Source organism: Microcaecilia unicolor, chromosome 11 (genome assembly GCF_901765095.1).
Source record: "Microcaecilia unicolor chromosome 11, aMicUni1.1, whole genome shotgun sequence".
Classification (NCBI taxonomy): Eukaryota; Metazoa; Chordata; class Amphibia; order Gymnophiona; family Siphonopidae; genus Microcaecilia; species Microcaecilia unicolor.
In genome coordinates this window covers 83,770,223-83,796,646 of record NC_044041.1, presented here as the reverse complement: position 1 = coordinate 83,796,646, position 26,424 = coordinate 83,770,223, and the positions used below count along the sequence as shown (strand labels likewise).

The following is a 26,424-nucleotide window of genomic DNA, read 5'->3' as shown; positions in this document are numbered from 1 at the left end:
TGGGGGGAGGCAGGGCTGGTGGTTGGGAGGCGGGGCAAGTGCTGGGTAGACTTCTACGGTCTGTGCCCTGAAAATGGCAGGTACAAATCAAGGTCAGGTAACACAAAAAAGTAACACATATGAGTTTCTTCTTGGGCAGACTGGATGGACCGTGCAGGTCTTTCTCTGCCGTCATCTACTATGTTACACGTATCATATATGAAACCTGGGGCAATGAGAAAGGAGACCAAATCCCAACGCTAAAGTTACACAGGATCTAGTGTTTACCACAGAGGATGAAACAGGCACCAGAATCACACAATACAACACACTATATAAAAACCACACAATACAACACACTGTAGGAATATATGAGCAATCTGTGGTCCATCTGTTCACTGGTGCTGCCATCTGGTGGCCATAAAAACATAGTGCTTATCTGAAATGGCCTATGTGTAATACAGCACCTTTTGGGAAGTATAAAATGTTCAAAAGGACTAATGTTGGCTCAGAGGCCTTTGTCCTCTGTTGTGCAAAACCCTTGATTGATTGTCAAAGAACTGACACCACTTACACCCAAACAGGTGTTTGTGAACTTTCCTTGAGCTTTTGAAAATGCGGACAGAAATTCCTTCTGTGGCCCCTAGCAAATCTACTTCCTGGGTGTAGCTGGTGCTTCTGTCATAGCGACTTTTGTTTGCTGCGTCTATATACATCTTTTTTTTTCTCACATTTGTACCCCGTGCTTTCCCACTCATAGCAGGTTCAATGCGGCTTACATATTATATACAGGTACTTATTTGTACCTGGGGCAATGGAGGGTTAAGTGACTTGCCCAGAGTTACAAGGAGCTGCCTGTGCCTGCAGTGGGCATCGAACCCAGTTCCCCAGGACCAAAGTCCACCACTCTAACCACTAGGCCACTCCTCCTCTCTTGAACTTATTACCCTATTTTTTTACTTTGCATCTTTTCCAAGACAGCGTATATTTTATCTACATAAATCCAAAGATATTGACAAACTATGTAAAGACCCCTGAAGCAAGTACTCAGCCAAAACACGGTACTGTGTCGGGTCCTCTCAAGAATAAGGCTTTATATCCTTCCTTCGTCTTCCTTTTGTTGATGTTGTTTTTTGGTAGAGCCTTGTTGGCTACACTACTCATTCTGTGAGTACTTTTAAACATACAGTCTTCTGCTTTTGCGGCTTCACATCTGTTATAGCACCACAAGATCTGGTCCCAGCACTGCTGGTAGTCCTCCAGATCATAGGAACGAGGACCCTAGGAAAAGTGTTCCCTAGTGGTGGCAGGTCAGAGAGACCAGGATCCTAAAAACAGGCTTGGAGACATGCAGCTTATAGCTCCTTGGGGGCATGGTGTCAAGATGGCATGTTATAAAAGCAAAAGTAATGATGATATCCTCAGTATTTCTCTGTCTGATGTATTCACACAGGAAAGGGGACAGGACTTGATGTACTGCATTTCTGTGATTACTATCACAGAACGTTATCTATTCTAGACAGGTATCTAGTTAGTACCTGGGAGATTGGAGAGTTACATGATTTTGCTAGAGTCATATGGAACTGTTGTGGGAATTGAACCCAGTCCTTCAGGTTCTGAGGCTGCAGCATTAACCACTAGGGTAATCTCCATTCCAGGATACCTTTGACCTGGACCAGCATTTCTGCCACACACATCCTGGAGGATGTGGCCACTAACACTAATTCCCCACAGGCATGCTCTGCCACTACAATTCATACTGTTCTGGGAAACAAACAGGTTAGTAATACAGTGAAACTTGAAACAATAATCAGTTGGCCTAACCACTCTGCCCAGTTGAGAGTCTTCTTCCTCTAATCTGAATGGAAGAGAATACAAATTTCCATTCTGAAGCCTAGTTTCCTCACAAATCCTGAGTGGCCATTAAATGAATATAAGTGAGTCAATTTTTTTACTCTTTCAAAAAGTACAAAGACTAAGGGACACTCCATAAAGTTACATGGTAATATTTTTAAAAAGAATAGGAGGAAATATTTTTTCACTTAACAAATAGTTAAGCTCTGGAACTTGTTGCTGGAGGATGTGGGTTTAAAAAAAGGTTTGGACAAGTTCCTGGAGTCAAAGTCCATAGGCCACTATTGAGATAGACACGGGGGAAGCCATTGTTTGCTCTAGGATGGGTATCATGGAATGTTGCTACTATTTTGGATTCTGTCAGGTACTTGTGACTTGGATAGGGCACTGTTGGAAGCAGGATACTGGGTTAGATGGACTATCGGTCTGACCCAGTATGGTTATTCTTATGTATTCCGCCTGACCCCCCCCCCCCCCCCCCCCCGGTAACGGCTCCCCCCACTATCTGTTCCAGTCACGTCTAGACTCTGCCATTATGTCAGCCTCCACTACCTCTTCCAACAGGCCAGCCTATGCCTTATTGTCTTCTTCTCATTCTCACAAGGCCAAGACCCATGCCAGTGCCTCTATACCTCCCTCTGTAGCCCCCCCCCCCCCCCCCAGCCCTGTGACATTCCACACAGACATCAGAATTTGCTGGGCTGATGTTACAAATATCCAACCTCTCTGTGCTCATTGATATTGCAATTTAACTGTAGTTGCTCTGTGCAGGTGTAGCTCAAAAGGGTGACCACGTAGCATATAAATAATAGGGACTTGCTTTTCAGAATAAAAATTCACTTTTCACTCTTCAATATCAGCCATGCCTGGTAAAACTAGTCAGCTATATTAAGGGCCTACATAATCTTCCATTTATCTGCCACTTCACTTGTAATTACTAGTAGCAAAACGTATAGCATTTGCTTTAAAGATTTTTCCCCAGGAGATATTTTATCAGTTGACACGAACTCTAGAGACATCTCATCGTTTCTCCTAAATACCTCAGTCCAAAAATTGGTAACTTAAGTGCACTCCCATAAATTATACTTATTTATTTTATACAGAACTTATAGCCCATTAATACCAATACAGTTCACTTGCGGGTTACAAAGTAAGAAATTGAGTACAATGTTCAGAATATAATACAGTGCCATAAAATACACAAAGTAAAATAACTTAATTAAAAGATCCCACTACAAGTACTTCATTAGCTTAAATTATTTGCTGGAAAGAAAAATGGCCATTAGGAGAGGATCATAGGAAGAAAGAGAGCGATAATGAGGAGTTCGGTGCTACAGAGGCAATGTTCACAGCCCCCGGAAGGAGGGAGTCCCAGCTGATACCCAACAAACTCTGGCATGCAACCTTGCTGGATTTCAGAGAAAGCAAAAATCAGTGGCCCAGGACAGTCACTGCCATGACTGGGTTAGAGTGGCAGGAGGGGGGATAGGGCTAAATAGGGGAAGACCACAGAACACAGTGGTTGAAAGTTTTATGGTGCCACCTCCTCACTGGGATGGTTGTATCAGGCTTCCAAAAGTAGGCAAGATGAACCAACAGGGTACTGTAGCAGGGAGCTTATATTTTCTCATGCAGATAGGATGGACCTGTCAACATCTGCTAATTCCTAACTGAACTGGAGGCTCAAAGGAGCATGAGGAAACTGCAGAGCAAAAAAACACCAAAACAAGCCCATTGTAATTCTCCCTCTCTCTGGTAGTTTGTCCTAACTCCTAAGCCTCAGCAAGATGGAGGTGGAGCTGGCATGATAGGAGGAGACTTGTGACCTCATTACCCTGTGATGCCTGCTTTAGTAACAATGTTTATTTAGAAACATAGAAATATGACTGCAGTTAAAGGCCATATGACCCATCCAGTCTGCCCATCCTCTGTAACCCCTAACTCTTCCTTTTCCTAAGTGATCCCACATGCTTATACCCCCCCTTATTTGTACAGTCCTAGTAGACATACACAGTGCTGTGCATTGTAATAAGTATTTGAGTAGAAGCCCCTGCCCCAGTGAGTTTACAGTCTCAGAGAGTACCACAAACTGTTTTATGTTGCATTAGATACATGTACCTTTCACATACATCCAGGAAAACGTATTAACCTCTCCACATTATCCCGTTTCTGCACTGTGGCTTCAGATATCCAGGTATTGTGTCTTTTATATGCTAGTTCAAGAACCGTGTTATGTTTTCACAAGCACAGATTGCAGTACCATGATCTGTGTTATAGCACCATAACTACAGGAACAGTTTAAAGTTTATTATCACAGTGGGATTTTCCCTCTCTTGACCTGCAGCCAAATACCAGCAGAGAATCTGAAAGCAAGGTAGGAGGATAAGGGATCATCCCCAAATTCCTGCCATCTAAGCAAAAAGAACAGACCTATTTCTGTGTCCAAAATACCTTAGCACTCGCCCTGGCTGAAGGGCTGACACCTGCCTAACCAAACAGTTTATCTGCGGAGAGTGCAGTGTTACTGTCATCTTAAAATGTCTCTTCCCCTCATATTGTTCACCTCTGTAGACTTTAATGGTATATCACCCTCTCAATATACATCACCACAACTAGTACATGTCAATGAATTCATCTGGAGTGTAAATTTTAAGGGGCTTCGACTTAGCTTCAGAACTTTTAGTACAGGAACAGTGCTGGGCAGACTTTTATGGTCTTTGCCCTGAGAAAGGCAGGGACAAATCAAATTAGGGTATACGTATAAAGTATTACATACCATGTAGCATGAGTTTATCTTGTTGGGCAGACTGGATGGACCGTTCAGGACTTTATCTGCCATCATTTACTATGTTACTATGTCACAGTAGGTTCGATCACAAGTGTCACATTACGTGCAGGGCCGGCTTAACATTAGGCAGACTAGGCATTGCCTAGTGCAACAGCTTTAAGGAGCTGGCAAAGAGCAGCTGCACTCAAAGCAAAACAGTGGTTCTGATGCCACACTAACAAAGAACCAGCAGTGTGAACTTTTACCTGCTGGAAGGGGGAAGGAGGGGAATTTTCAAATAGTCACTGGCCTGGGTAAATTGCTTTTGGAAATTGCCCCCATTGGGGTCAATTCAAGAAAAGTTGGTCAAAGTTAGGTGCCAAACGTTTGTGTGCTAAGGGCTAGATTCAGTATATGGGCACCTGGAAAATCCGTGTGGAAATCATTTTCGCCTAAGCATACTCTACAAAATTTCCACATGGATTATAGAATATGCTGATGGCGGTCCATGCGACTATATTGAGTGGTGAGCAATTACGCCAAGTAGAACCTGGTGTAAATTCTGATGCCTAAATTAGACTCAGATCAGGTATGTTCTATAATACTGTGCATAAATTGTCAGAACGCCTACGACCCGCCCATTCCATGCCCATGGCCATGCCCCCTTTTTGACAACACGCATTACAATTTACGTGCACCACATTATAGAGTGCGCTTAGTGAGTTCTGCTCATAAGTTCTAATTAATGCCAATTAGTGCTCCTAATTGCTTAACTCCAATTAACAGCACTAATTGGCTTGTTAACCAATTAGGTTATGGACATTGTTATGGGATCCGGTTGGATCTCTGCACAGAAATCTAGGTGTGATATATAGAATCTGGGGGTAAGTATAAATTCTATAAAGGTGATTAAGCGCGTATTTGCCATTATAGAATAATAAAGTAAATTGGCATTTAGGTGCCAACAGCTACGTGCGACCACTTCCTCCATATTCTCTAGCAGGTATAAATGCAGATGCCTAACTGCAGCAAATTGTGGGGTCCTTTTACTAAGGTGCGTTGAAAAATGGCTTGTGGTAGTGTAGGTGCGGGGTTTTGTGTGCGCACCAATCCATTTTTCAGCACGCCTGTAAAAAAAAGACCTTTTTACAATTTTTGCCGAAAATGGACGTGCGGCAAAATGAAAATTGAGGCATATCCATTTTGGGTCTGAGACTCTTACCGCCAGCCATTGACCTAGTGGTAAAGTCTCACACAGTAACTGGGCGGTAATGACCTACATGCGCCAAATGCCACTTGGCGCATGTAGCTGACGCATGCCAGAAAATACAAAATATTTTTTGGGTGTGCGTAGCGAATGCGTGCCAAAGATAAAATTATCGCAAGGGCCACATGGTAGCCATGCGTGACTCCATTTTGGGGCGCGTGGGGCGTGCATAGATGCTTCGTTAGTAAAAGGGCCCCTGTTTGTGTAGCTTATAGTATTCTACAAAATGTGCACTAAGCACATTGATTCCAACCTAGGGTTGCCAGCTGGATCCAGATAACAGGGTTGATCCAGTCTTGGGTTTACCTCATTGCGTGAAGGGACTTGTAGTCTTGCTTTTGTTAAGGAATGCAGTGAGGAAATCAGAACTACAAGTCCCATCATGCAATAGAGTTAACCCAGAACTGGATCAATCCTGTCAGGTGAATCTGGATCCAGTTGGCAGCCTTATTGTAACCACAGAAAGGCGGTATATCAAATCCCATCCCCAACAGATTAGTCAGAGCGACCATGCCCCATTCATGCCCCTCGCACATGAATGCCCCTTTGCAGGTACGCCCAGACTCATAACTGTAAATTCATGCCAATTAATTTGTGCTAGTTAAGGACAATTATTGATAGATACCAACAAGCACAAATCAAGGGGTAATTAAGAAATTAAGGGGTTTTTTAATGAAGGCGCACAAAAAGGTGGCTGGTGATAGCTGTAGTATGTGGTTTTCCCGCACTCTCTAGCCACCTCCTAGAGCAGCTGCAAAAAAAAGAAGGCAATTTTCCATTTATGGCAGTAATGGCCAAGCGCTAATTTCCAAATTAGCACCTGGCCATTTACCATGTGATCCTTTACCACTCCCTATTTAGGGTAGCGCTCACACACTAACCCAGCGGTAATACATGCCAATGTGGCTGCGCTGTCGATTACCACTGGGAATGCCCCCCCTCACACTAGAAAATAGAAAACTACTAGTAAAAAAGCCCCGTTTCTGATGCAAATGAAACGGGGGGGCTAGCTATGTTTTCTTCTGTGTGCATGTGGGAGTGTGTGTGTCCCTGCCCTCTGGCCTCTCTCCCCTTCCCCCTCTGAGTCCTTCACTGTTACAGAGCCAGCGATTTGATTTCGTGCTTTGCTGTCCCCTCCCCCCTCTGAATCCTTCACTGTTACAGAGCCAGCGATTTGATTTCGTGCTCTGCTGTTTTCCTTCACTGACTGTTACAAAGAGGGTGGGGCAGACACTCATAGGGAAACCGGATATCTCGCCCCCTTCACACTTCCGGCTGGAGGCTTCATAGAACGTTGGTGTTGCCTTTTATATAGAGAGATATTCTACCATGGGAAACAGAGTGCGCCAAAATCAGAACTACCACTGGGCACCTGGGAGTAACATAGAGGGGCATAATTGAACGAAAACGTCTATCTCCATGGGCGTTTATCTCCGAGAACGGGTCCGTGAAGGGGCGGACCAAACCGTATTTTCGAAAAAAATAGACGTCCATGTTTTATTCAACAATTTGTGAGCTGGGCGTTTTTGTTTTTCAGTGATAATGGAAAATGAAAGCGCCCAGCTCAAAACCGAATAAATCCAAGGCATTTGTTCGTGGGAGGGGCCAGGATTTGTAGTGCACTGTCCCCCCTCACATGCCAGGACACCAACCGGGCACCCTAGGGGGCACTTTTACAAAAACAAAAAAAAAGGTAAAAGAGCTCCCAGGTGCATAGCACCCTTCCCTTGTGTGTTGAGCCCCCCAAATCCCCCTCAAAACCCACTGCCCACAAGTCTACACCATTACTATAGCCCTAAGGGGTGAAGGGGGGCACCTACATGTGGGTACAGTGGGTTTGGGGGGGTTGGACGACTAAGCATTAAGCAGCACAATTGTAACAGGTGGGGGGGGATGGGCCTGGGTCCACCTGCCTGAAGTCCACTGCACCCCCTAACAACTGCTCCAGGGACCTGCATACTGCTGCCAGGGAGATGGGTATGACATTTGAGGGTGAAAATAAAAAGTTGTGAAACATAATATTTTTGTGGTGGGAGGGGGTTAGTGACCACTGGGGGAGTCAGGGGAGGTCATCCCCGATTCCCTCTGGTGGTAATCTGGTCATTTAGGGCACTTTTTGGGGCCTTATTCGTGAAAAAACAGGGTCCAGGAAAAGTGCCCTAAATTCTAGCTACAAACGCATACTTTTTTTCCATTATTGGCGAAAGGCGCCCATCTCTCCTCGGCCGATAACCACGCCCCAGTTCCACCTTCGCCACGCCTCCGACACGCCCCCGTCAACTTTGTACGCTTCCGCGATGGAGTGCAGTTGAAAACGTCCAAAATCAGCTTTCCATTATACCGATTTATTCGTTTTTGTGAGATAAACGTCTATCTCCCGATTTGGGTCGAAATCTAGGCGTTTTTCTCTTTCAATTATAAGGTGGATAGTAACATAGTAGATGATGGCAGAAAAAGACCTGCAGGGTCCAACCAGTCTGCCCAACAAGATAAACTCATATGTGTATACCTTACCTTGATTTATACCTGTCTTTTTCAGGGCACAGACCGTATAAGTCTGCCCAGCACTATCCCCTCCTCCCAACCACCAGCCCCGCCTCCCACCACCGGCTCTGGCACAGACCGTATAAGTTTGCCCAGCACTATCCCCTCCTCCCAAGCACCAGCCCCGCCTCCCACCACCGGCTCTGGCACAGACCGTATAAGTCTGCCCACCACTATCCTCGCCTCCCAACCACCAACCCCTCTTCCCCCACTGGCTCCGCCACCCAATTTCAGCTAAGCGGTAGTGCTGTTTTGGCAATACTATCCGTGCAGTAGCCCTACCACACCTTCGTAAAAGGGCTCCTAAGTTATGTACATAAGTAGTACTATTCTATAAATATGCATACCATTTATGTATATATTATCCCCCCCCCCCCCCCCCCGATATTCAAAACTATTTAACTGTCCAGGAATGGCTCTTGGCTGGTTAACAGTGACGTTCCTTGGTCAGCTGCTATCTGAGGCGACTCATCGCTGCACATCTCCCCCCCAGGTGCAGCGTCATCTGTCTGCCCTGGGTGCAGCACCCCTCCCTGGGTGCAGCACGACACCCCCTTGGGTGCAGCATCTCCCCCACCCCGGTGCATCACCTCCAAGCCCCCCCCCCCCGGGTGCATTCTTCTTACCTGTCGGGGTGCTGGGAGCAGCTGCGCGGCTGTTGGCTCCGCCGGTTCCCTGCTTCCTCTGCCCCGGAACAGGAAGTAACAGCAGAGAGAGCAGGGAACCAATGGAGCTGACAACTGTGCGGCTGCTCCCTGCACTCCTCCTGCAGCGTGCACCCAGGGTGGATCACCCCCACCCCGCCCTGACCTCGGTACACCACTGCTGGTTAAATAGCATTAAAGCGCCTAACCGCGGATATTTGTAAGCCACATTGAACTTGAGCATATTCGGGATAATGTGGGGTATAAATGTCTAAATAAATAAATATTCAGTGGGAGATAACCAGTTAGTGGCTACCCACAATATCACAAGACATAGTCAGTTAGGCGTGGATATTCAGCACCAAACTGGTTATGTTGAGTGGTCAAAATAGGCCTCTTAATAGCAGGCCTATCTTTGGCCACTAAAAAGTTAACCAGTTAGCGCTGAATATCAGCATAGCCGGTTAACATTTTAGCAGCCAAAATAAATGCAGATATTCAATGCCAGTCACCAGGTATGGCCTGGCATTCGATATCTGGGTGGTGGACAGCAAACACAGTGCCTGCCGCCAGCTGAATATCGGGCCCATAGTTTAATATTTAAAAGGTGTGTTCACAAGTTTGATCTAGGAGGAGTGATGTTGGGGTGATCATGGTTGCTCAGTTTAATTATCAAATCCCTAAGTGAGGGAGGTTAGGGGGTCTGTAAGCATAGGCGCCAACTTCATGGGTGCTGTGGGTGCTTGAGCACCCCCAATATTTCACCCACCGGAAGTTCCCTTTGTCCCTCCTCCCTCCCTCCCTTCGAGTTCCAGGCCCCCTCCCTCTGAATTTTAAAAGTCATCATCTTACCTCGTTGGGGTTATGACGGCAGCAGCGGTGAAAAGCGTGCAGGCTCAGCGCTTTCACTCTTCCCTTCTCTCTCTCTCAGCTCTGGTCCTACTCTGGTCCCGCCCCGGGAAGACTGAACTAAGAGCCGAGCCTGCACGCTTTTCACCGCTGCTGTCGCCGTAACCCCAACGAGGTAAGGTGACTTTTAAAATTTGGAGGGAGGGGGCCTGTAACTCAAAGGGAGGGAGGGAGGGAGGGAGGGAGGAGGGAGGAAGGGAGGGAGGGAGGGAGGAGGGGGGCCTTGGAACTCGAAGGGAGGGAGGAAGGAGGAAGGGAGGGAGGGAGGGAGGCCTTGGAACTTGGAGGGACCCTAGAACTCGGAGGGAGGGGGACCCTGGAACTCGGAGGGAGGGAGGAAGGGAGGGGGGCCTGGAACTGGGAGGGAGGGACTGGAACTGGGAGGGAGGGAGAGGGGGGAATGCACCACCTGTAAAAAATAAAAAAATTTCAGCACGCCCCAATCATTTTGAAAAGTTGGCTCCTATGTCTGTAAGTTAATTAAAGGGTGCACCGAAGCTGAACTTAAGGCTTGCATTGGTGCCTGATACCCTTGCACTGTCCCCAATTGTGTGATTTATTTATTTTCTTTCATCATTGTATACCTATGGGCATCTTAGCATTTAGCGTACACTAATCTTTAGTAAAAGGACCACTTGGTTAGTTATTTAAAAAGTGTATAGCCCACATCATCTACCATTCTGTGCAGCTTTCAATTTACATGTGTAATATCGTTCACTTGCAGCATAAAACAAGATAAATATCTGTGTTCATAAATACAATAAACCACAAATGCAAAAAGGACAATGTCCTATGAAAGCACGTCCACAAAGTTCCAAGGAGTAGAGAAGGGACATAAGCCAACCACAAAACCACTATCTTCCAAAGGGTTTCAAATGATTTATTAAATAAATACCAAAACACATACAGACTTGACATGGAACCAACAAATTGCCCGCCTCAGGAGTCAATATATCTAAAAAACATAAGCAAAAAAAACTACTAGACATTAAGATATAAGTATAAATATATACATTTATGAACATAAATACTTCAGATCACCCGACCTTTAAGAAGCGTCTCAAGACCTTCCTTTTTGGCAGAGCCTGCAGGAGCCGCAGCCTTTTAGTCCACAGCTCACTCCGTGATACCCTATCACACACCCTCTCTTCCTTTCCCTCATCAGTCATCTCTTTCTCCCTCTTGTGGCCCTTGTCCACTGTACTTTATGTTCTTGTATTATGGTTTGTTTATTAACTATTGTACGCCACATTGAGCCTGCCCATGGGATATAAATGTTATAAATACATAAATAAACATATTAAAATAATTAAGACACCAAAGAAATGTAGCAGTGCACTAAGAAAAATATATATACACAGAGCAAAATTATAGTTAAACCAAAAATCATATAACAAAATATGTTAAAATATGATTTGCAGAAACAAACAGATAGGTTAAACTGCATTAACTAATGTTTGTATCTGAAGTTTAAAAAGCTGGGAAATACTAAAATACATAGATTACAAGAGAATGGTAAAAAATTAATAAATAGTTAGATAAATAATATTATAAAAAACAAGATACTCTTTTGCTTATGTTTTTAGATATATTGACTCCTGAGTCAGGCAATTTGTTGCTGAAACATGGTTCCATGTCGAGTCTGTATGTGTTTTGGTATTTAATAAATCATTTGCAATCTTTTAGAAGTGATTGGTTTTGTGGTTGGCCTAGGTACTTTCTCTACTCCTTGGACCTTCATAATTACAATAAAACAACTCAGCCAATATAAAATCAGCCAAAACTCTATCCATCTCAATTATGATCTAAGCCAATGATTTCCAAACCTATCCTGGGGGAACCCCAGCCAGTCAGGTTTTCCAGATATCCAAAATGTATATTCATGAGATTGATTTGCATACTACCTAGTGTACCTGAATGTAACTCACCTTGAGCTATTACTGAAAAAGGTGTGAGCAAAATCAAAATAAATAAATAAATACTATGAGGCATATTTTCAAAGCACTTAGGGGGTTGTTTACTAAAGCTTAGTTCGAGTTATCTGCAGCAGGGCTAATAGGAATAAAATGGACCTTGCTGCAGATAACTCGAGCTAAGCTTTAGTAAACAGGGAAGGTTAGACTTACTAAGTTACACAGTAACCTATGGAACTTTGTAAGTCTAAGTGATTTGAAAATGAGCCTCACACTACTCCCCCAGGACGGGTTTGTGAATGACTGATCTAAGCATCAGTATTTTTTAGTGAGGGTACAGTTAGGGATGCTTCTTGGGAAGAGCTTAGATTTCTCAAAGGGGTGTGGGGTGTGGGGGGGGGGGGGCAACCTCTTCTTTAATTATTGTGGCCCTTGTCCTCTAAGGACCTTGCAGATCACAGGTAAGATTTTACATTTGGCCCTGTAGGTATAATCTCCCTCCTAGCCTCCAAGTCTGCGATGATGCTAAGCAAATTTGTTTTTTGTTACATTTGTACCCCGTGCTTTCCCACTCATGGCAGGCTCAATGCGGCTTACATGGGGCAATGGAGGGTTAAGTGACTTGCCCAGAGTCACAAGGAGCTGCCTGTGCCGGGAATTGAACTCAGTTCCTCAGTTCCCCAGGACCAAAGTCCACCACCCTAACCACTAGGCCACTCCTCCACTGGTTCTAGGATTGTTTTGATTGAATGTAAGGGTGTGGGGATCTTTTATAGAAATGAGTTTTATTTGAGGGGCCCTTTTACTAAGGCGCACCTAAAAGTGGCCTGCACTGGTGTAGGCGTGTGTTTTGGACGCGTGCAGGTCAATTTTTTCAGCGTGCCTGGAAAAAAAGGCAGGGTTTTTTTTGTGCCCGAAAATGGACATGCGGCAAAATTTAAACCCGCGCACGTCCATTTTCAGCCTGAGACCTTACCGCCACCCACTGACTTAGCGGTAAGGTCTCACGCGATAACCGGGTGGTAAGTGGCCAGTGCACGCAAACTGCCAATTGCTGCTGGGTAAGCGCCACATGGTAGAAAATATTTTCTACTGCGTGTTTTGGGTGTGCGTCAAAAATGGAATTACTGCCCGGGCCACGTGGTTGCCAGGTGGTAGTTCCAATTTGGCGCATGTTGGACGCACGTAAGTGCTTATGCGCCTTAGTAAAAGAGCCCTGAGTTAGTTGTCTGTCCCTTTTTGTTAGATTTTAAGCTTCAAAAAGTACTTCACACGTAGCACTACACATAGTAACCTGAATAGCAGGTATGTATATTGTGCTATGCTACCTCCCGGTTTCACTTACTTTTCTCATATCCTCCCTGTGCTGGAACTGTACACAGTACTTTTGGTAGTTGTAAGCTCCTCAGGGAAGGGTCCTGTCTGCTTGGTACTTACTAATAGCTCAGTAACATATCCCACCTATTTTGGATAACAAGCAAGGTGTTGGAGAAACATTTTCTCCTTGAACTGCTGTCAGTTCGAGGAGAAAATGTTCCCCAACACCCTGCTTGTTATCCAGGAATCCAATTCAAGGAAAACTCATGTTTTTGGTTTGGTTTTAATGTCAAACGGGAGAGGGCTAATGGGTTCAAAGTCCAGCTGCATTCCTTCTGCGGCTCCTCATGTCTGCTTCCACCCTTCCTCAGGAACTCCATTGTTGCGTAAGTCCTTCTTATCTGTGCCTTTCATCCTTTATGGCCAATTCCACACTTAGGGCCCCTTTTACCAAACCGCTTTAGCAATTCTTGCGCAGCAATAACGACAAAGCCCAAAGTGAATGGGCTTTGTCGGCATCGCCACGCTGGGAATTGCTGGTGCGGTTTGGTAAAAAAGGCCTTTAATTCTTTCCAGCTTGATGTACCATTCACCTGGAATAGGCTCTCTTTGGTCTTATTGATATCCCAACCTGAAAGCCCAACTTATTCTCTTCCTGTCCATATCTATGTTGTTTTAACCATTTCCCACAACAAACGAAACCCTAATTCTCTTATTTGTCCTGTTGTGTCTGTCTTGAATACATAGAGGGGCATAATTGAACGAAAACGTCTATCTCCATGGGCGTTTATCTCCGAGAACAGATCCGTGAAGGGGCAGACCGAACCGTATTTTCGAAAAAAATAGACATCCATGTTTTATTCGACAATTTGTGAGCTGGGCATTTTTGCTTTTCAGTGATAATGGAAAATGAAAGCGCCCAGCTCAAAACCGAATAAATCCAAGGCATTTGTTCGTGGGAGGGGCCAGGATTTGTAGTGCACTGTCCCCCCTCACATGCCAGGACACCAACCGGGCACCCTAGGGGGCACTTTTACAAAAACAAAAAAAAAGGTAAAAGAGCTCCCAGGTGCATAGCACCCTTCCCTTGTGTGTTGAGCCCCCCAAATCCCCCTCAAAACCCACTGCCCACAAGTCTACACCATTACTATAGCCCTAAGGGGTGAAGGGGGGCACCTACATGTGGGTACAGTGGGTTTGGGGGGGAGGGGTTGGACGACTAAGCATTAAGCAGCACAATTGTAACAGGTAGGAGGGTGATGGGCCTGGGTCCACCTGCCTGAAGTCCACTGCACCCCCTAACAACTGCTCCAGGGACCTGCATACTGCTGCCAGGGAGGTGGGTATGACATTTGAGGGTGAAAATAAAAAGTTGTGAAACATCATTTTTTGTGGTGGGAGGGGGTTAGTGACCACTGGGGGAGTCAGGGGAGGTCATCCCCGATTCCCTCTGGTGGTAATCTGGTCATTTAGGGCACTTTTTGGGGCCTTATTCGTGAAAAAACAGGTTCAGGAAAAGTGCCCTAAATTCTAGCTACAAACGCATACTTTTTTTCCATTATCGGCGAAAGGCGCCCATCTCTCTTCGGCCGATAACCACGCCCCAGTTCCACCTTCGACACGCCCCCGTCAACTTTGTACGCTTCCGCGATGGAGTGCAGTTGAAAACGACCAAAATCGGCTTTCCATTATACCGATTTATTCGTTTTTGTGAGATAAACGTCTATCTCCCGATTTGGGTCGAAATCTAGGCGTTTTTCTCTTTCAATTATAAGGTGGATAGTAAGCTCTACTGAGAAGGGACCTCTTATGTGCATAAGTCTAGTAATGTATAGGAACGCTAAGTAACAGTAGTAGTAAACTCTTAGGTGCGTTTTCATGTATAAAGAATCTCTCTGGCTTAAAAAAAAGGTGGTTCTTTAAATCTAGACCAAAGTCATAAATCATTACCATATCCACGGAGTAAACATGAATATGGAATCACCAGCTTCTTACTGCAGTATGGGGAAGATAAGATACTGGTTAGGGGAAGTTTTGTTTGCCTTATACCTGCCTGTTCTTGCCCTTTCCTACAATTTTGTCAGCATGTTCGTCCTTTTGTTAGTTGTTCTCTCTTTATGCTTTACAAAAGAATTTGAATTGTGAAAGCTCCCTAAGGTGCTTCACCTGAGCTCTGACAGAGAGGTGGGTGGAGTTTGAACTTCTCTGGGCAAAGAGCCACCATCAGTGGATCCCTGTAGCTTCCTGGTACCGATCTCCATCTACTCAGTTAAAATCTCTCCTGCAGTCTGTACTGCTGCAGTGTAGAGGTGACTAGCAGCAATGGCTAACTCCGGTTACAATCCCAGGAGCATCAGGCCAAAGACAGGGGCACGAGCTCACTATTATGAAGGCTATATGGAAAAGAAGGATGCCAAGGATAAGGTAAGTTAAATTAGGGGCCTTGCTCCTTTCAACAACTTTTATAAATTAAATAAGATGGTCACTTATGAGGGTTCTGTAAATCCAGCTGTCATTTGGGGCACCAATGTGGACAAAGGACGAGTTTGGATTGAAAATCCTCAGTAAGGAAACCATGCCTGTGCCACTGGAAGTTCTGTGGTACATGTCCAGTCCACCCTGAATATTCAGGTCAGTATTTAATAGCTGGATCCATCAGTCAAACCATTCTATAATCCCTCATCTTCAAAAACCTGCGTAACATTGTAAATGATAGCACATAAAGACGAGGCAGCCAGAGTTGTACCTGCTGCTCTGTGCACCTTACACCCTTCCATGCTCTGTTTAAGCCACTGATGTGGTGGTAAGGGCTCCCATGCTAACCTGGCAATAACCGGGTAGCGAGCAGCACTGCCTGATTACTGCTGGGTAACCCGCTGGAAATGCTGCGCACTGGGAATGGAACTACTGCTGGTGCCTGCGTTGGGCTGGCAGTATGCGTGTGGTAAAACCGCAGAATGTTTACCACTGCTTAGTAAAAGGGCCCCTAAAAGAAGAAACCAAGGAGGGAGGAGCATCGGCCTTCAAAGGTTTAAAAATCAGGGTCAGAAACTAGAACCTGATGCGCCAGTACACTGGAAGCCAATCCAAATCCCTCAAAGCCAGAGTAATATGGTCAACATTTGACAGACCAGACGAGAGCCTGGTGGCAGAATTTTGCACAATCTGCAGGGAATGAATCATGGATTTTTGAGAGGCCAATGTAAAGAGAGTTTCAGTAATCCAGCACTGTCAGTACCAAAGCCTGCAAAACAATCCAAAAATTAACTTCAGAGAGCAGCATCTTCAAATGTCACAACAATCTCGGTCTCTAATAAGCTGTCTGAATAATCTTCTTTATCTGAGACTTAAAAGGCAGCTTAGAGTTCAAAATCTACACCAAGGTACTTTCTCTCAGTAGTAATAGGAATTTCAGCACCTGCAAAATTCACTTCGCCAGGTCAACTCAGGATCCAAATGACAGAAACAGAATCTGAGTTTTTCCTAGATTTAGCCTCAATCTGTTGGCAGAACACCAAGCACTATTTATTTATTTATTTATTTGCTGCATGTATATCCCACATTTTCCCACCTATTTGCAGGCTCAATGTGGTTAGTAATACAACAACAATCACATTGATGGAATAAGAAAATCAGAATATAGATAACAGATAAGGTGCATAAAAATATCATTCATGGCGATCATATTAAAGGGGTAAGAATTTCAGCATTATTGCAGTTAAAGTGCATAAGAAAATTATGTATAATATAAGAAGTGGATAAATAGATAAAACATAACATAATGATATCAGGACAAGATATAATGATACAGTAATTAGGGTGTAAATTAGAATAAACAAATTAGAAAAGTTCCATTATAATTGTATCTGGTGAAGTTTAGGTGTCAGTTTCTTATGGGGGATCTTTTTTGTACGTCTTTTTGAACAAGTCTTCAGTAACTTCTGGAAGGTCATCAGGTCATGTGTTGTTCTCAAGGTGGTTGGCAATTCATTCCATAATTGTGTGCAGATGTATGAGAAGCTAGATGCATGTATTGATTTGTATTTAAGTCCTCTGCAGTTGGGATAATGGAGGTTTAAGAAAGTGTGTGATGATCTTTTGTTATTTCTCTCTGGTAGATCTATCAGGTCTGACATGTAGGAAGGGGCATCTCCATTAATAATTTTATAAACTAAGGTGCATATCTTGAATGCAATTCGATCTTTCAGTGGAAGTCAATGCAATTGTTCTCTAAGGGTTCAGAACTTTCATATTTCGCCTTTCCAAAAATCAGTCTGGCAGTGGCAGTCTGGAGTCTCTTAATGGTTTGAGCCTTGCATCCCGCTTATAAGGAATTACAGTAGTCCAGATGACTCAACACCAATGATTGCACCAGGTTGCGGAATGTCTCCCTTGGGAAGAAAGGTTTCACTCTTCTAAGTCTCCACATTGCATTGAACATTTTCTTTATAACATTTTTCACATGGTTATCTAGATTTAGACTGCGATCAATTGTTATGCCTAGGAGTTACAGGGTGTCCGCAACAGGAAGTGTGTGGTTTAGTGTGTTTATATTGGTATAGTTGATTTTATTATAATGCAATGATAATATAAGGCATTGTGTCTTTTCTGCGTTAAGCTTCAGATGGAATGCATCCACCTATGAATTCATAACCTGGAAGCTGTGATTGATTTTGTCTGCAATTTCTGATAAATCGTTTTTGAACAAAATATATATTGTCACATCATCAGCATAAATATATGGATTTAGGTCTAGGTTGGATAATGATCTGGCCAGTGGTAGCATCATTAAATTAAATAGAATCTGAGAAAGCGGAGATCCTTGAGGCACACCACATACAGGTCTCCAGGGCGATGATATGATCGATTTAGATATCACCCTGTATGTTCTTGCCGTTAGGAAACTATGAAACCAATTCAGTACATTACCTCCAATTCCAAAATACTCTAGAATGTTTAATAGGATGTCATGGTCAACCATGTCAAACATGCTGGACATGTCGAATTGTAAAAGAAGAACATTATTACCGGCTGCAATTATTTGTTTGAATTTGGTCATGAGTGTTATAAGAACTGTTTCGGTGCTGTGATTGGCACGGAAACCAGATTGGGATGCGTGTAATACTGAGAAGTTGCTCAAGTAGTTGGTAAGTTGTTTAGTCACCAGACTTTCCATCAACTTGACTACCAATGGGATGGATGCCACTGGTCGATAATTAGATATATAATTTCGTTTTTTCTTTTGGTCTTTGGGGATTGGTGTGAGTAGGATATTACCCTTGTCAGTGGGAAAGGATCCAAGTTGAAGTATGTGATTCAAGTAGGAAGTGAGATCAACTATGAAATGTTGGGGAGCAGATTTTATTAAGTAGCTGGGGCATGCGTCCAGTTTACAGTGGGATTTGGTGAATTTGTTGATCAGCTGGGTGACAGTATCTTCCGTTAATGAATCAAAATGTGTCCATATTAGATCTGCTGGATATTCATTGATTGTTGGATCCAAGCAGCCAAAGAATTTTACATAGTCGGTGGAGTTGGTTGATATGGTGGATCTTAGTTTAATGATTTTCTCATTAAAGTGAGTAGCTAGATCATCTGCTGATGGGGTATCCATATTAGTTAAGGTAACTGGTGTAGTGTCTAAAAGATTATGTACAAATTGGAATAACTTGTGTAGGTCTTTATAGTTTTGTCCTATTTTGGAATTATAATATGACCTTTTAGATTGTCTGATGGCATATTTATATTTTCTTAACATTAGTTTCCATGCAGTAAATGTTTGTTCATCTTTCTTTTTAATCCATGCACATTCCAGTCTTCTTGTTTGGGTTTTTAGTTTTCTCAGGTCATCGTTAAACCAAGGGAGTGAGTTTTTTCTTCGCAACATTCTTGCTTGTATTGGCACTATTGTATAAAGTATACTATTGCATCTCATGTCCCAATTTAAAAGTTATTGATTGGAATTTGCTTGTGTTGACCATTCATTCCTGTAAAACTGTTGCCAAAATATTGCTGGATCAATGTATCCTCTTGTGGTGAAAGTTTTTCATTCTTGATTCTGGATTGAATTTTTTTATTCTCCATTTCATGGATATTTTTAGTTTAAAATGGTCTGACCAGGGTACTTGTGTCCAATTTTTATCTGTAATTGTAAAGATTTGATCAGAAGTAAACTTGTGTGAGATTAAATCAAGTACATGACCTTTGATATGGGTTGTTTGAAAATTTATCCAATTGAAGTCCCAAAGCTGGAAATAATCTTTGCATTCTTTTGTGTTCTTTGCATTGTAGTCTTCTAGGTGCAAATTTATGTCTCCTAGTATAAGCAGATTAGAATTAGATAAGCAAGCATTCGAGATGAAGTCCATAAGATGTTGTTGACATTCTTGCCAGTTTCCTGGCGGTCTATAAAACAGAATAATGTTTAGATGGTCAGATAATGTAGGATGATTGATGTTAAGTGAGGCAATTTCTAGTTGTGGAGACATGGATTCTGTTATAGTTGTTACTATGTAGTTGGATTTATATATTAGTGCAATACCACCACCTCTCTTTCCATTTCTAGGCCAATGAGTTATTTTGTAACCTGTAGGGCAAAGATCTGTTAATATTGGGTCATTTTGGAAATGGATCCAAGTTTCATTAATGATTAAAAAATCCAGATTATCATCAATGATCCAATCTGTTAATATTGTTGTCTTATTAACAGCTGATCTAGCATTTGTGTAACCAATTTGAATTTTTTGAAAGGGATCAGATATTTTAGGGATTATGTTGATTTTTCTTAGTTGTCTGTTGATTTGTTGAAGAGGTTTATTGTGATCACTAGTAAAAAAAGGCCCGTTTCCGAAACCAATGAAACGGGCGCTAGCATGTGGTTTTTTGTGTGTGTGTGTGTATGTGTCACAGAGTTATTTTGTGTGTGTGTGTGTGAGTGTGTGAGGGTGCGGTGTGTGTGCAGGTTGTTGATGTGTGTCTTTTTTTGTTTTGTTTTTTGCTTGGGGGTTGGGGGATGTGCTGTGCTGTGCTGGCAAAGTGGGTTGGATTGGTGTGTGGCTTTGAGGGTGTGTTTCTGTTGTATTGTGTGTGTGTGGTTTTGTTTGTCAAGGAGGTTTGTGGAGGGGGGGTCTTTCTGTTGGTGAAATGTAAATGTGGTTGTAGGGGGGTCAGCCTTTGTTGAGTGTTGTTTTTTTTTCCATGTTTTTTTTTGTGTTGTGCTGAAGCAGCAGTGTTGTTTTAGATGGGCGGAAGGTAGAGGAGCATGTTCTTTGTCTGTCGGTATTTTTTGGCCGTTTCAGGGCTGCTGTAGGGGAATGCTGGAAGAGAAATGTGCTGTTGGAAGCAGCACCATCTTTTTCCATTGGGCTGGGGTTCTGGGCATCCTGGAGGTGGGTGACGGCTTGCCTGAGGACGGGGATGGTTGTTTTAAGTTGGCGGAAGGGAGAAGAGCACGGTCTCGGGCCATCGGGGGGTGATCCGGTATGTTTGGTCCATTTCAGGCCGGCTGCAGGGGAATGCTGGAACATTTATGCGCTGCAGGAATCAGCGCCGTCTTTTTCCGGGTGTTCGGGGAATCCCCGAGGTGGGAGACAGCTTGCCTGAGGCTGGGGATGGTTGGGCACGTCCTTGGCCGCTTCGGCAAAAGGGGAAGAGGAAGGGGGTGGGGAGTTACCTGCAGCCGCCTGAGAAACCATGTATTCTTTGTTTGTTTTGTATTATTAGTTTGCATTTCTGTTGAAGAAAGAGTGGATGCCTTTCGAATGATGGAGGTGGTGCGTCGGTGTGCGGTTGTTTCGTTAGTTTGGCAGCCAGTCTCCAGCGATTCTTAGGCAGGGAAGGAGTACTCCTCCCCCTTCCTTGGTCGCTGTTTGCTGCTGGCTGGGTCGCGGGTAATCCTTCCAGCTGGGCCGCAGCTTGTCCTGTTCGCCCACGTCCCAGATGGTGACGGGCACGTTGTTTTTCGGCTCCTCTGACTCCATGTCAAGCGATCCCAAATATAGTCTGTGCTATAGGCCCTCTGGCACTCTTCAGTACTGGCATTAGGCATTTAAAAAATTTCCTCCCCCTCCCCCGGTCTATTTTTGCACATACCCACAGCAGGAATATTCTTCTCTCGTTCCAGCGGTGGTTCTGTGCTCTCCGTGCTGCACAGATAATGAGCCATTCTGCTGGGGAATGCTCCTCCCTTATTGTCACGTAGTTTCCTCTGATTGGTCCGTCTTACGTTGCCTAGTGTTGCCTGGGAACGGTGTTGTGATGGTCCTTTGTGTTTCAGAATGTTGAGGGTGTTTTTTCTGATTGGTCCGTCATGCGAGGGCGGGGCAGAGAGACATGGTCAATGTTGTGGCTTCACCACCATGAATCCATGAACCCTTCAGTGAGTGACTGAGTGACTTCAGAACGTTGTCTTCAGAACGTTGAGGGTGAGTTTTATTATAGTAGATTATTTCCTTTGTTTTGATGATGTTCAGGCGAGATGATAATTCCATTATTTTGGTTGTTATTGTTATTGTAGCGATGAATATTATATTTGGATGATCGGTGAGGCATGCAGATAGTAGGAATGCTGCTAGTTTCTAGTAAGGGGGTGGAGAGCATGTGGTGAATTAGGGTGAGTGAGTAGATGATGAAAGATAAAGTTGTAATATTCATTTTGAAATTATTTCTTGTGAGTATAGGGCTCGCTAGGATTGTTTCAACTAAATGCAGTTGTCTGTGGTTGGCAATTACAGAAGTTGTTAGAAAGAGGTATAAGAGGCAAAGTTCTATAAACTAAACCTATCACTGAGAGAACTTTGATGGAGTTTGTAACAATTTCTGAACTACCTTTTTGGGATAATAAGAATAATAATTCTTTATAACACCAGTATTAATCGTCCCTTAGGACATCTTCGTTTATTTTGTGATGCTTGCAGCAGGGGCGTAGCCAGACAACAGATTTTGGGTGGGGCTGGGCAAGAAGTGGGTGGGCATCAAGTGTTCTCCCTCCCCCACCACCACGAAAAAAATATCTCAGCTGGTGGTAAAACACTTCTTTCCACCTTGGCCATCTGCAGCAGGCATACGCTGAAAACTGAGCATGTGCAGGTGCCAGTATCATGGAGAGCAGTGTTTTCATTACCATCAGGGGGAAGTCTGATCCCCACAAGCTACTACTAAATATGTGCTACTGATGGGTGGGCCTGAGCCCTAAATGGGTGGCTTCCAGTGCTGGTAGGCTCCCAAAGTTAGGTCTCTGGTGAATATAAAGACTGTGGGGTAGAAGATCCTGTGGTGTTTGGAGATAAAGGTAGACAGAGTTATTAGTTGATTCCGTTTAGTTGAAATTGAAATCAAGATCATATGTCTATGATTCTGTTGCTGGGGAGCGCTGCAGAACCGTCTAGGGAGCTACTGTTAAACCGCTCAGGACCTTAGAATTAGTGCCGTAAAGATTTGAAGTATAAGAGACAGGAGATGACCACAATCGACCAGTCCAGAAGCACAATTCGTACTCTCCCCTCGGACGCCGTCGGTCCCTTGTAACTCAACATGAAGTCAATCAATCTCTCACACTCGTTTCTCTCACTTACTTTCAAACCGGTGCATTCACAGCCTGCAAAGCCTGCAGCTCAGTGTGATGTCAGTTTAGGACACGGCGAGAGATCAGCTGTTAAGGAGGAGAGTCAGCGAGTAAGTGGCAATCTGACCAGCAAGACTCCGTAACCATTAGCTCCCGTATGCCCAAAAGGTAGATGTGAAAGATCAGGTATTGTAGACCTGATGGGTTTGCAATGTGATCCGATTCGGAAGCAATCGATTAAGCTGTAGAGGCTCAATAATTGGTTCGGCAACTAATCGCTATGAGCCACCGATAAGACCAATAAATTATGGCTAATTACGGTCAGTTCTGACTAGGTTCTTTCTGGGCTTTATGGAGTAATTATTTCTCTGCCATCTTCCCGGTAGCCAATTACTTTACTAGCTCTGGTGAGACCGCTGAGCACTGGAGATGCTCTGACCACAGCTGCAGTCTTCTAGTGCAATCCCGATAGTCTAAATGATTCCATACCGGCTGATTCCCAGCGGTCTCAGAGCGGTGATGGCTCCGATCAGGTGGTGTCAAGGTACAGTGGAAATTAGGGTTAGTCAGTCGGTCAGCCGTGCAGCGTTTCATCCAGAAGGCCGGCAGAAATACAATAATCAGATTATCTTTTACTGGATGATTTCCAGCAGAGTCTCAGGACGTTAATGGCTTCAATCAAGCAGTCTCAGGGCGGTAAAGGCTCCAATCAAGCAGAGTCAAGGTACGGTGGAAATTAGGGTAGGTCAATCATCCAGTCGGGCAGCGTTTCATCCATGAGGCCGGCGGGAAACCTCGGGAACTTCAGGCGACCTCTAGCCTCTGGCTCCAAATTCGCTCACGTAGGTCCGCTGGAACTTTGATATTGTCTTTGAACTTTGATGTTGTCTCAGTCCCAGCAATTATTATCAAGTTTGGGACGGACAGTCTAATGGCCCGTTCCAGTCGATTTCAACAAGTTCACTGGAGCGGTAGTAAGTTCATGACCGTTTAGTTAGCCGCCATCTTGCCATTTTGCAAACAACACATTGCTGAAGCCATACATACACTAAGATTTTGAAAGCACATTGTAAGAAAAGACAAAGTATCAGGAACAGACCATTGCACCATAAAAATAAAAACCTGAATGTCACCGGCATAAAGACGATAATGGACTTCCAAGCATGACAGCACATGGCAGACCGGTATCAAATAAATATTAAGTAAGCTTGCAGAGAGGGCAGAACCTTGAGGGACTCCTACTGTGATAGGAGACCAAGTTGACTTGTTACCACCCAAAAAAACTCTAAAAACAAACAAACAAACAAAAAAAGTCAGACAAAAAAGGGCAAAACCACTGCATTACAGTACTCTGAATACTCTGAATATCCAAGAAGTACAGCCTGTTGAGCAGTATTTCATGATGAATTGTGTCAAAGGCGGCAGAAACATCCAAGAATATCATAAGACATTCTTCACCTCAATCAAATCCAATATGAATCGAATCCAACACAGAGACTAACAGTGTTTCATTAGAATGCTTAGCTCTAAAGCCATACTAAAATACATCAATTAACTCATTCTGATCCAGAAAATCCTACAATTGAACGGACACCAGCTTCTCCAAAATGTTTGCCAGAAATTTCAGGGATGAAATAGAATAATAATTTAAAAAGCAACAGGGGTAAAAGTGAAGAAAATTCCCAAGTCCATCTTAATAATGGCTTATGGACTTTTGTTTTAGGAAAGTAACCAAACCTTTTTTAAATCCTGCTATGCTAACTGCTTTTACTACATTCTCTGGCAGCAAATTCCAGAGTTTAATTACTCACTGAATGAAGAAATATTTTCTCTGATTCGTTTTAAATTTACTACTCAGTAGCTTCTTTGTGTGCCCCCTAGTCCTAGTATTTTTGGAAAGAGTAAACAAGCAATTCACATCTACCCTTTCCACTCTACTCATTATTTTACAGACCTCTATCATATCTTTACTCAGCCATCTTTTCTCCAAGCTGAAGAGCCCTAGCCGCTTTAGCCTTTCCTCATCCCCTTTAACTTCTTTGTCGCCCTTCTCTGTACCTTTTCTAATTCCACTATATCTTTTTTGAGATGTGGTGACCAGAAATGCACACAGTATTCGAGGTGCAGTCGCACAGTGGATCGATACAAAGGCATTATAACAGTCTCTGTTTTATTTTCCATTCCTTTTTCTAATAATGCCTAACATTCTATTTGCTTTCTCGGCTGCTGCTGCACACTGAGCATAGGGTTTCAACGTATCATCAATGATGACACCTATATTCCTTTCCTGGTCGGTGACTCCTAATGTGGAACCTTGCATCACGCAGCTATAGTTCGGGTTCCTCTTTCCCACATGCATCACTTTGCACTTGCTCACATTAAAAGTCTTCTGCCATTTGGTTGCCCAGTCTCCCAATCTCGTAAGGTCTTCTTGCAATTTTTCACAATCCTCTTGTGATTTAACAACTTTGAATAAACTTTGTGTCATCTGCAATTTAGGGGTCCTTTTACCAACCTGTGGGAAAAAGGGACTACTCTGCCAATGGGGGCCATTTTTCCTGCACGCCAGGTCCCTTTTTACCACAATGGGTAAAAAGACCCTAGGCACACATGGCCACGCGGTAAAAGAACTCTTACCGCGTGGCCATGCATTGGGGAGCCCTTACTGCTACCCATTAGGTGGTGATAAGGGCTTCCATGCTAACCCAGCGGTAACCGGGCAGTACACGGTAATGCCCGATTATACCACTGGATTATTGCCATGCAAGCCATTTTCTGAGTTTTTCTTTTTCTCCCGGAAATTGTGCACGCTCGGGGAGGAACTACTGCCAGCGGCCAAGTTGGGCCGGCGGTAGTCCCAAAAGAGCGAGCGGAAAGCCCGTGTTGGGCTTACCGCCGCTCTGTAAAAGGGCCCCTTAATTACCTCACTAGTTAAGTAGTAGTAGTAGTTATTCCCATCTTTCACTAGAGACTTTCACAGAGGGATTTTCACCTTTTTCCTGCTGGCCATTCCTCTACCTATGTACCCAAGCATCCTTCTGGCTTTTGCCATTACCTTTACTACTTGTTTAGCCACCTTCAGATCATCACATACAATTACTGCAACATATACAATAGCCCTCTCTCAGACACAAAGAAATAAAAGTCACTAAATACGCTGCAGGGGGGGACCTTTGTATTGGACAAACAATCCATTTGTGACCAGCTCTTGAAAACTAGTCACAAATGTAAATAATTAGTCCAATAAAGGGCCAATCCTCCTACCATGCAGAGCTCGCTTTACTTCTCTGACAAAGCTTCATGGGAGGAGAGAGACCCCAAAAGAGGATAGGCCCTGAGAAAGCTGGGCATGTAAAGAGACTCTGTAAACATATAGGTGGGGTAGGCATAAAGATTGACTCTTGAGCTGCTGATTTGGGCATGAGAGTTGTGCAGGTGGTATAGCCTTCCTCTGTCATTCCTGCAAACTACTAATTTGTTTTGATACCCATGCCAATCCTCACAGTAATATCTCTATGCTGTGCCTGTAACACAAGTATTTATTTGACTGGGGCTCATTTTCAAAGCACTTAGACTTACAAAGTTCTATAGGTTATGGGACTCAATTTCAAAAGAGAAAAATGTCCAAAAAGTGGCATAAAACTAATTTTTAGTCATTTTTCTATGAA

At 43.8% G+C, this 26,424-nt stretch overlaps 1 protein-coding gene across 2 annotated transcripts in view; it reads left to right on the top strand.

The window, feature by feature from the left end:
* The first annotated feature begins 15,413 nt into the window (after positions 1–15,413).
* STAP2 (signal transducing adaptor family member 2) overlaps positions 15,414–26,424 on the top strand; it is a 67,545-nt gene continuing 56,534 nt past the window's right edge. For both annotated transcript variants that reach the window (XM_030217342.1, XM_030217341.1), the window contains exon 1: positions 15,414–15,618. In XM_030217342.1, coding sequence (XP_030073202.1) covers positions 15,517–15,618 — 102 coding nt within the window. In that variant the 5' untranslated portion in view covers positions 15,414–15,516. The remainder of the gene's footprint in view (positions 15,619–26,424) is intronic.